Genomic DNA, 12,043 nt, shown 5'->3' on the forward strand with positions numbered 1-12,043 from the left:
CACAAAACTTCAGGTCTCAGTCAGATGTTTCATTGGTACTTAACAATGTAAACAACAATTCTGTCAAACAGCTGAATGGTAGAAAAGTTTTCCTCCAGCTGACTGATGTCAGAGGAGGACGAGGAACGACTGGAGGAACCGGTTCCTGCTGCAGGGAGGAGGAAGTGATGTCATAATGTTACTTCTGAAACGAGTCCAAGACCAGATGGATCGAAGTTCTCCTGAGGAACAGAACGTTCAGCAGATTTGTGTTTTTTGTCTCAGCAGCTAAACCTTTGTACACGACAGGCTGCCGTTAGCAGACTCCTCCTCCTCTTCTCCTTCCTCTCCTCCTCTTCCTCCTCCTCCTCGCTCCTCCTCATCAGGCTGGGAGAGGGCGGTCCGCTCCTTGAAGCCCTGGAAGCTGGGGCTGATGGGAACCCAGCGCAGCCAGCGGGTCCTTCTGACCACGCCCATCCCCAGGGGGAAGTCATAGGAGGAAGAGGAGGAGGAGGAGGAGGAGGAGGAGGATCTCCATTCAACCAAACCTCGCTCCTGTCTGGAGCCTGGAGAGAGAGAGAGACAGGAAGAGAGAGAGACACAGAGAGAGAGACAGACAGAAAGAGAGAGAGAGAGAGAGAGACTTAAGCCCGAATCAGATTTCTGTCAGATTGATTTTCCAGTAGAAACACCTGGAAATAGTTTTGATTGGTTGGTTTGTGGTTTGAAATCAGATCAGATTTCAGATGGTCTCAGTCTGACGGGTTTCAAACTGTCTTTACGTCACATGACGCTGAGTCACGTCCAGAGCCAGAAACCAACATGGAGGAGTAAACCAGCAGCTGGACAGACAGACAGTCTGGGGGAAGACTCAGTGAGACCAGAAGAGAGACCAGGAGGGAGACCAGATGCTGCTGCTGTGACATCACTCTCCTCAGAGTCTGAAGGTGAAGATGAAACATCTCCGTTCTGCAGCTTTTTGTTTTGGTCTGTCCATCTGTACCGTACTGCACACGGCTCGTTACCACGGCAACAGATGCAGAACGCTGAACACTGAACAGTGTGACGGTCTAAAGATCAAGTCTGAACAAAGACTCCAGACTGCTTCACCTGGAGGAAATTAATCCAGATCTTAATCCAGATCCTAATCCAGATTTTAATCCAGATTTTAACCCAGATTTTAATCCAGATCTTAATCCAGATCTTAATCCAGATTTTAATACAGATCCTAATCCAGATTTTAATCCAGATTTTAACCCAGATTTTAATCCAGATCTTAATCCAGATTTTAATCCAGATCCTAATCCAGATTTTAATCCAGATCTTAATCCAGATCTTAATCCAGATTTTAAACCAGTTTTTAATCCACAGCTCATTAAACTGAATTTGAATGAGAAAATTAATTTGGAATTGTAAGAAATGTATCTCAACAGATTTATAATTATGTCTTCATGTTCCAGTTCAAGTCTCAACAACCCTAACCCTCTAATTTCAGAATCTTGAAAAAAGGTTAAACACACACACACACACACACACACACACACACACACACACACACACACACACACACATATTCCCTGCTAACATTGGTTTCTCTCTCACTGTCACCTGTGTGTATTCCCGGTTCTCAGGGTGAAGGCGCATCATAAATCTTTAAAAATTACTTGAGCACACTGGTATTCACACTCACACACACACACACAAACACACACACACACAGACACACACACACAGACACACACACTCACAGACACACACACACACACACTCACACACAGACACACACACACACACACTCACACACACACAGACACACACACACTCACACACACACACACAGACACACACTCACACACACACACACAGACACACACTCACACACACACACACAGACACACACTCACACACACACACACATGCATACTGGACAGACATGCTGCGAAGTCCACAGACTGTAACATGAAGCCGAATGTACATGATATGGAAAGTAGACTTAGAATTACAACTCACACACACACACACACACACACACACACACACACAGCTGTTGCCCTGGGCGACAGTGTTGAGTGACAGATTAATAACTCTCATAGTGACGAAGAGCAGCAACAAACACAAACAGAGAGAGATCGAGAGCGTGTGTGTGTGTGTGTATGTGTGTGTGAGTGTGCGTGTGCGTGCATGCATGCGTGTGTGTGTGTGTGTGAGTGTGTGTGTGTGTGTGTGTGTGTGTGTGAGTGTGTGTGTGTGTGTGTGTGAGTGTGTGTGTGTGTGTGTGTGTGTGTGTGTGTGTGTGTGTGTGTGTGAGTGTGTGTGTGTGTGTGTTACCGGGGATGGTGTTGTCCAGGCAGAAGGCCAAAAATCCTCCGACAAACATCTCAGTGGAGAGAAGAACTGTCAGGATCTGATCGAGCTCCGGAAGACCTGCAGACACAGAACTGATCTATATGATCTGGACCTATACGGAGAACGGATCTATATGATCTGGACCTATACAGAGAACTAATCTATACTGTGTACTTCTACACTCAATATTCATCAATAAGTCAATCAATAAGTCATCAATCAATCAATAAGTTTGGGCAAAGAACTGTTGTTCCTTTTCTCTGTCGAACTGAACCGAACTGAACCGAACTGAACTGAACCGAACTGAACTGAACCGAACCGAACTGAACTGAACTGAACTGAACTGAACCGAACCGAACTGAACTGAACTGAACTGAACCGAACCGAACTGAACCGAACTGAACTGAACCGAACTGAACCGAACTGAACTGAACCGAACCGAATTGAACTGAACCGAATTGAACCGAACCGAACTGAACCGAACTGAACCGAACCGAACTGAACTGAACCGAACCGAACCGAATTGAACTGAACCGAACTGAACCGAACCGAATTGAACCGAACTGAACCGAACTGAACCGAACTGAACTGAACCGAATTGAACTGAACCGAATTGAACTGAACCGAACTGAACCGAACTGAACCAAACCGAATTGAACTGAACCGAATTGAACCGAACTGAACCGAACTGAACTGAACTGAACTGAACCGATCTGGGGATGTGTGTCATGTGATCAGTTCTCTCTCTGTGTGTTTGATGACTTCCTGTTTGGCTGAACCAGCTGACTGTCCAGGCAGTTTATTTATACAGAACATTTCATACACTGAGGTGATTCAAGCTGCTTTACAGGGTGATAAAATACACTAAAGATAAAACATTTGCAATTAAAAAGTGCAAAAGTACAGACAAGAGATACAAAAGATAAAAGACTTAAAAAGTAACCTAGTGCAGTTCAAATCAAATGAGATAGAAAGATGAAAGAACACAACAAATATTCCCACTTTTAGATGCACATTGTGAGTGAACCATGTTTTTATTTAATTTTCTTTTCCCCTGTCCTTCCTGATTCTACTGTTGATCTGATATTTAGGGCAGATCTCAGATTCACAGATTCTCCTCTTGGTCCACAGATGAGAATCACAGAGTAAAGATAAAGATAAAGCTCTGTCATCTGCTAAGATATCCACCCCCCCACCTTGGCTGTGTGTGTGTGTGTGTGTGTGTGTGTGTGTGTGTGTGTGTGTGTGTGTGTGTGTGTGTGTGTGTGTTACCTGTGTTAATGGAGTGTTTGTGTGTGTCCAGGTAAGCTGGTAGCGTCAGACCGAAGAACATGGAGAATCCAAGAACAAAAAGATTTCTGGACGAGTTCAGATCCACCAACTGCAGGTTGGACAAACCTACTGCTGTTATCATACCTGCAAAAACATTAAGATTCATATTATTATTAAATGTATTATTACAAAATTAGACAAACCGCCTGCTGGTATCATTCATTTTGGATTTCTTATTATTCTTCTTATTCTTCTTATTCTTCTTCTTATTATTTGTATTGTATGGGGCAGCAGAGCAGCAACTTCCTCCAGCTCCTCCTCCTCCCAGGCATGCTGGGAAGTGTAGTTCCTCCAGCTCCTCCTCCTCCCAGGCATGCTGGGAGATGTAGTCCCTCCAGCTCCTCCTCCTCCCAGGCATGCTGGGAGATGTAGTCCCTCCAGCTCCTCCTCCTCCCAGGCATGCTGGGAAGTGTAGTTCCTCCAGCTCCTCCTCCCAGGAATGCTGGGAGATGTAGTCCCTCCAGCTCCTCCTCCTCCCAGGCATGCTGGGAGATGTAGTCCCTCCAGCTCCTCCTCCTCCCAGGCATGCTGGGAAGTGTAGTTCCCCCAGCTCCTCCTCCCAGGAATGCTGGGAAGTGTAGTTCCTCCAGTGTATCTCCTCTAGTTGGTGTCGCCCAAAGGGAGATGTCCAGGTGTTTCCTCTCAATATGGAGGAGCAGCAGCTGAACACCAAGACCCTGCTGGATCTTCAACCTGTCACCCTGAGGAGAAACCTCATGTCACTGAGGAGGAGAAACCTCATGTCACTGAGGAGGAGAAACCTCATGTCACTGAGGAGGAGAAACCTCATGTCACTGAGGAGAAACCTCATGTCACTGAGGAGAAACCTCATGTCACTGAGGAGGAGAAACCTCATGTCACTGAGGAGAAACCTCATGTCACTGAGGAGGAGAAACCTCATGTCACTGAGGAGGAGAAACCTCACGTCACTGAGGAGGAGAAACCTCATGTCACCCTGAGGAGAAACCTCATGTCACTGAGGAGGAGAAACCTCATGTCACCCTGAGGAGAAACCTCATGTTACTGAGGAGGAGAAACCTTCATCACGCACTGAGGAGAAACCTCACGTCACTGAGGAGGAGAAACCTCACGTCACTGAGGAGGAGAAACCTCACGTCACTGAGGAGGAGAAACCTCACGTCACTGAGGAGAAAACCTCATGTCACTGAGGAGAAACCTCATGTCACCCTGAGGAGGAGAAACCTTGGGTGCATTCCAAAATGCGTCCTCTCCTCCCTCCTCGTCTCCTCGCTGACTCGGCATCCAAAAATGAGCCTCCATCATTAAGGACGTTCCAATTGGTTAAAAAACGCATGAAGGATCCTTCAAGTCTCCTCTCCTCCGTCCTCCAATCAGGCGTGGAGGAGGAGACTCAGGTGTTTCCTCCATGTGGAAATAATGAGTGAAGTCAGTTAAGCATTGGCACATGTGGATATAAGCCCCGCCTCCATACATCAGAAAACTGGGGGCATTGGCAGAAAAAAAATCCACAGGTGTAAGTCGCCTGGACTTGTTATATATTCTTCAAACAGAAATAGCAGAGGTTTTAAATGTTAGATGAACATTTGTTAATGAAGGTTTATACGTTTAAACTTCATATACTGACAGATCTGTTGTAGTTGTAGGATGTCAAACTTTTTCCAAATAAGTAAATGATCTGAAGGCTTGAATGTGATTATAGGGACAGAGGAGACCAGCTGATCCTCCAGAGCATAGAGAGGGTGAGTGGGGGCAAGTAACGTGAATTTTATATGGAGATATTTTATAGGATTTATCATTAATATGAATGACATTCCATGATCTAATAAGCCTGAATGAAATCCGTTCATTAGGACATATAGAAATAGCCTATAAATGCACATGTGACTCTCTCACCAGGCGGTCTCTCTCTAACAGGACCTCCAGTCAGCAGCAGCTCTGGGACTGAGGATGAGGAGCAAACGGCTGCAGCTGGTCCTGGTTCTGCCTCCTGCATGAGACCACCGGGGGGGGGAGACCATCACACTCCCTCTGCTTTAACAGACTCATGTGGACCAGCAGCCAGAGTCAGCCGCTGTGCGCTCCCCATCCGGCCCCCGATCCCAGTCCCCATCCGGCCCCCGATCCCAGTCCCCATCCGGCCCCCGATCCCAGTCCCCCTGATGAGCAGCCAGGGCCATCAGATGCTGCTGCCCGCTCCCATGTGTGACCTCTGACCTCGGTCCCCCGGCAGCCGAGAGGTGAAGAGCAGAAGGAGCTGCTGGAGTTTCTCCAGGAAGAGACCGAGGACCGAGGGCTGAGCAGCAGACCATTTTCAACTATATTAGAGACTATTTTATTTTATTTTTTTAATATAAAAAAATAAATGCCAATTTCTCTGCCTTTTAGGCATAGCCTACCTCTGTTTCCAGGTTTCTGTTTAATGACCGTTGCCATGACAGCACATATTTTCATCATAAAGGTCGGTATGTTTTTTCTTCCTGGAATCACTTCTGTGTCTCTGGATCACCAGCTGGTTTGCTGTTTGTTTGATGTTTCTCTCATTCAGTTTCATCATGCTTATGACTTGTGTTTGTTTGTGTTGCCATGGAATTTCTCTTAGGGAGAATAAATTCTTACTAAACATTAACAGCATTTCATTGTTTTAAATCGCACATTTTGCTCTTACAGCTAGATCTATGTTTATTTGGGAATTTATTTATTGATTTAGGAATAAAAATAAAACACTTTGGTTCATTGCCAGTAAGTGTCAAACAGCCACATGATCGTTGTCTAATCCAAGTCGCATAAAGGATAAAAGTTGGACAATTTGTATAGCACCTTTCTTATCAGCACTACAAAGTGCTTCACAAAATTAAAATGTAGCTGTAAATCAGGAAACAGAAACGCTTTTTAGGCATTAGGATTTTTTTTAAGTGTTCTACCTTCATGAGGTAGACAAGGCTCATTAGAGGCTGGCATAATTTAGATGAATTAAACACTAATCTGAACTTTGTTAAACGTTTTTATGTGGATAAAACATGAGCCTTAGAATAATTTAGACAGCCGTCATCCTGTGTGGGAGGAGCCTCAGCGCAGCGCTTCACGTCAGTTCAATATGGAGTGAAGACGATCCGCCTGAGCCAGGTTCACTCGCCTCCTCACATCTTCTCCTCATTTCCTCTGACCTTTGACCGAGGAGTCGAGGAGGAGACGCGAGGGGAGGAGACGCGGGGCGAGGAGACGCGGGGCGAGGAGACGAGGAGACATCTTTACCAAATGGAATGCACCCCTTATTTCAGCAGTTTGCATCTGCGATCTCATTGTTTTGGTCTCTACCCAAAGCTGGTGAGAGTCAGAATGAAGATGGACCAGTAAATGGAGAGTTTTGCTTTATGGCTCAGCTCTCTCTTCTCCACTGCACTTCTTACCCTTCATACCCTCACTGACCCCCAGATACCTGAACTCCTCCACCTGGGGCAGCTGGATGGGACAGTAAACCTTTTTCCATCAGAGAACCATGAGCTCAGACTTGATGCTCCTCCAGTTCCCATCAGAGATCAGTGTGATGAAGCCAGAAGGATGACATCATCCTCAGACAGCAGAGATCCTCCCTGATGTCACTGAACTGGACTCTCTCCAGACCGGCCGCTCCTTGATCTGCTGTCCATGAAGATACAAACAGGAGAGACCAGCAGCATCTTGTTGATGCCTTGAAGCAGCAACAACACAAACCAGCTGAACAGGGTCTGAGCGGCTCCTGCAGGACACTCAGGGAACAAATCCACTGAACACATAGAGACCGGATCAGGAAACTCCCATGATGCCTCAGTTATCTGTAGAGTAAGAATCTGGTCTGCTGTTCTGTGATCCACATCGTTCCTCCTGAATCTGAGGCTCCACAGTCGGTCGGTTTCCTCCCAGCAGCTTGTCAGAAGATTTCCCAGCAGGCCGAGCGGCGAGATTCCTCCAGAGTTGGAACAAACCCTCCGCTCCTTTTTTAAAGATGGAGACCATCCATGTTACACTAGTTAGGGTTTCTGTGTATTTTGTTTGACCAATGAAAGAGCAGGCTGCTGCCATGGAGGCAGAGAGTCCAACCAGGTTCCTACGCAGCAACAAATCCCTCCTCCTCTTTGTTGTGATTGGTCAGCCCAAGTCATTTGGCTGCACTTTTCCCCCCACATCTACCCCTGAAACGCTTGTGTGTAAAAGTGTCAGTCAGACAGAAGGGCGGGGCCATTTTTCACCAAGCTCCTCCCCCATCACTCCTCCAATCTGAGCGTCTTCCAGTCAAATCTACAGGAAACATCTTGTACAGTGAGTTCAGGTCCTGGAGAAACTCCAGAAGCAACGGCTAAGAGATGCTGGAGCTTCACTGTCCAACAGACAACAACTGAATAAGATGTTTGCTATAGATTTGTCTGTAAAACACTCAGATTGGAGGAGTGATGGGGGAGGAGCTTGGTGAAACATGGCCCCGCCCCTCTGCCTGACAGAGACGAGAGACAATTTTACCCACAAGCCCCTAAAGGCCTGAGATTGAATCCCACCAGAACTTTCCTTCCTCTGCCTCCATAGCTCTGTCTCCCTGTCTGCCTTCCTACTGTCTGAATACAGAATAAAAACTCTGAAGGTAAGTGGACTCATCTCAGCTTTAGACAGTAGAAAAAAAAAAGACTTCACCTTGTGGTGACTCCCTGTTTCTACTTAAGTAAAAAGGAGGTGGCAGTTTGAAAACAGAGGAAGAGTGTAAACGTCCTAAACTCCGGTTTGTTCCTGTCGTCTTACCAAACAGAGTGCAGAACATTCCTCCCAGGATGGGATCCGGCAGAGAGGCGAACAGAGCGGTGAACTTCCCCACCGATCCCAACAGGAACATGATGGCTGCACCGTACTGCACCACCCGCCTGCTGCCCACCTGCAGACAAATGGAACGTTTTTAAATCTAACACTCTACTAAAGTTTACAGTCACTTCATACGTTTTTATTACAGATGGGAACGGAACCTCTGATTCTGTCACTGCTCTACAGGACTTTCCCCTTTAACTGGTGCTGCAGCACCCGAGTCCGACTCGAGTCCCAGGTCTGATGACTTGATGTGATGGTAACTTGACTCAGACTTGACTATTGATGACTCGGACTCGGACTCGGACTCAGACTCGCGCGCTGAGGACTTGAACTTGGGTCTTGATCACCTCAGATTCGGCTCTGCGTCTTTTCAGCGTTTCCCTAATTTGTCCCTGATCATCTGGCTGGTTGACAGTATCTGAACGTTTATCTGACAGGAGGAGAGTAAATCCGTCTGTAAGGGATAAAGCCCGACGAGGTCCATAATCAGGAATTACTGGCCTCCGCGGATTATTTGACAGTATGATTAACAACAAGACTAGCTAGCTATCCAGCCATGTCATTGCCCCCAAATCAATATCAAGATTTTCACAAACATACAAATTGTAAACGGAGGCTTTGACTGCGTCCCTGTTGCTATGGTTACTCGTTTTAGATACAGGCTGATGCTACGTAGCCAGCGCATTAATTTAGAACGGTGAACAGACAGTTTCACTGGAACTACTTAGTAGGTGTCCATTATCAGGAATTAATGGACACCCTGCAGCCAATCAGAATCAAATATTCACCCAGACCATGGTATAAAACACGATAACTTTATGGTATAGTTTTCAGATTTGCTTGTCCACTTCAAAACACAAATAAAAAAACAAATGAAATGACTGAATGTCTCTCTGTTCTAGCAGGATTTCTGGATAACTGGGTACTGAGGACCAGAGACTCGACTCAGACATGACCTTGGTGACTCGGATTTGAACATTGAGGACTCGGGACTCAGATTCAAGTCGAGGTTTGGTGACTTGACTACAACACTCGCATTAAATCACTACATCAACAGCTTCCTGGGCCCGTATCCACAAACATTCTGAGAATCCTCTCAATCTTATCTTAGCCTAAAACTTCTCAGCTCAGGAGAGATTTAGGAAAGTTCTCAGAGCGACTCTGAGCAGGAACGGACAGAACTTGTATCTCAGTGAGGAGGTGTGGTCGACCCGTTGCTAGGGGTGATGCTCTCTTTTGGACGCTGTCATTGGTTGATCAAGAAAAATCAACACGCCTCTTTTTGTCATCCAGAATGAACACAAAGAATCACACAAGATAAAACACAATTTACTCGATATTAACGCATGGTTTGCTTATACTATCAAAAATAAAATAAAAATAGAGCTCATTGGACAAAATCTTTGAAAACTATGGAGCCCCTAAAGTCCCGAAAGTGATATTTTTTTATCTTGTACACGAACAAGTTATTATTTTGTGCGCACAAGATAAAAAAATATTTAGGGGCTCCGTAGAAAACCATACGAACCGTACTTTTTAATACTTGTACGCTCCTCACAGGTTGATGCATTCTGCCTTTATTTGGGTGAATGCAGTGATGTTATTATACTTTACTAATTTGACGTTAAGATTTGGTGAAAATGGCTCAAGACTCAGTAGTATTAGTATAATTTTTTGGAAAAATTTTTGAACAAGAGTATACTGCCGATGATGTGTGTGTGTGACATGTGTCCATCAGTGATCAGACAACACAGAGAAAACTCCCTGTATCCACAGCTGCTGTTCTGCTGTGGATTAAACTTATTCAGACTCATGTAGCTTCACTATATGAGTCTGAAGGAGCTGAGACTGTTTGTGTGATTATTCTACTGTGTGGTTTTTAAACCTAAATCATCTCTGCTGCACTGTTTGCCTCTTGCTAAATATCTTAACATTGTGAAAACCTTCATAATAATGATAATAATAATAATAATAATAATAATAATAATAATAATAATAATAAAAGCATTAATGCATCTTTTCTGCGTCTTTCAGCCAGTTCCTCCTCTCTTAAGAAACTCCTCAGCTCCTCAGTCCTCCTCTCTGCTCTCTGAAGTCTCTGAAGAGCTAAGATGCTTTGTGAACAGCTTTTATCTTTACTAGGATTTAGTCTTACTTTTAAGGGCAAATTCTTAGAAAACGTCATCACTCTCAGAGTTTTCTTAGCATTTCACCACTAGGACCAACTCTTAGTACTAGAGGCTTTGTGGATACGGCCCCTGGTCTCTTGGTTGAGATGTTAGGAAATCCTGTCGACCACATGGTGGAAATGTCAGAAAGTTACTGTTAGCATTACCAATAATAATAACCTTTAATGCTACAACGCTTTTCAAACAGAGTTGCAGCGACACCTACAGACAATAAAACGGTAATAAATAAAAGCTAATAACATAAAAAGTAAAAATACAAGACAGGGTCACATGAGAATAAAACAACATTAATAAAATAAGTTAAAACGTCTAAAAATGTGTTTTACAGTAAGACTTGATTTAAAAGAACTGAACTGGTTAATGATCACAGGGAATATTACCAGCTGATTTTTGTGAATGAGGCTGCAGCGTTTTAAGAGAAAGTTTTAACAATTAACTATTATGACCATGGAGGGAGAGGCCACCGAGCTTTATCTGGTTTCTACTGGTTTCTACTGGAACAGCTGATGTTTTCCATTCATGTTCTGTGATGTGAAGTCTTCGTTTCTCTGTCCTGACAAGATGAAGGGCTTCCTATACTTTATGGGTTCATTAAGTTTTATTAATGGGTTTGACTGTTGGACTTTGCTTGTGTGTGTGTGTGTGTGTGTGTGTTGGTCCACAGTGAAGGAAGTGATGAAATATTGAAATAACTGGAATTATCCTTTAATGTGTTGAATGTCGTTATCTGATGGAAGTTCGTTAATTTCAGATGAGACTGTAACTAAATGTTGTGACAAACTGTTACATGAATTGGATTTATTCTTCTTATGCACTGATCCCAGAACTAAATTACATTGTGTTTCACACTGTTTCTTTTTATTCTTTCATGATGAAAACATTTCATCAGAGAATCAAAGTGTTAAAGAAAATGTTGTAACCTTAAACATAGTTGTGCCCGGTTCCACAGTGGCTTCTGTACAGAAAATATTTGATTCCTGCAGCTGCTCATCACTAAATAATGATTTCCATCCAGAATAGTATCAAATGTTGATCAATACACAGTCTGATCGGTTTCTTCTCACCACCAGATCCTGTTGTAATACTAAGCAGCATAAATACATTACAGATAAAGTGTGATCAAGAAGATACAAATTTACCTGCCTTTGAAACGGAAAGATGCAAACTCTGTCAAACCATTGTTGGACGGTCTCAAGGACATCAAAGCTTGGATGGCCTTAAACTTTTTAAACTTCAATGAGAGTAAAACTGAAGTCCTGATATTTGGACCCAGTGGTGTCTGTGATGCTCCTCATATGGACCTGTGCTCCCTGGAACCATATATAAAACCCACTGTAAAAAATCTGGGTGTGATAATGGACAGTGATTTTAAATTGGACAAACAGATA

At 44.2% G+C, this 12,043-nt stretch overlaps 1 protein-coding gene across 1 annotated transcript in view; it reads right to left on the reverse strand.

Moving 5' to 3' along the window:
- Positions 1-267: 267 nt before the first annotated feature.
- The window catches only part of slc23a1 (solute carrier family 23 member 1), a 25,455-nt gene continuing 13,679 nt past the window's right edge, over positions 268-12,043 (reverse strand). The window contains exons 10-13 of the mRNA XM_071512911.1: positions 8,407-8,536; positions 3,598-3,741; positions 2,308-2,403; positions 268-545 (exon numbers count right to left, since the gene is read on the reverse strand). Of these exons, the coding sequence (XP_071369012.1) occupies positions 268-545; positions 2,308-2,403; positions 3,598-3,741; positions 8,407-8,536 (648 nt within the window). The remainder of the gene's footprint in view (positions 546-2,307; positions 2,404-3,597; positions 3,742-8,406; positions 8,537-12,043) is intronic.

Source organism: Centroberyx affinis, unplaced genomic scaffold, assembly GCF_046629955.1.
Source record: "Centroberyx affinis isolate AG114_WGS23_722 - 3 ecotype Tasmania unplaced genomic scaffold, CSIRO-AGI_Caff_v1 ptg006627l_1, whole genome shotgun sequence".
Lineage (NCBI taxonomy): Eukaryota > Metazoa > Chordata > Actinopteri > Beryciformes > Berycidae > Centroberyx > Centroberyx affinis.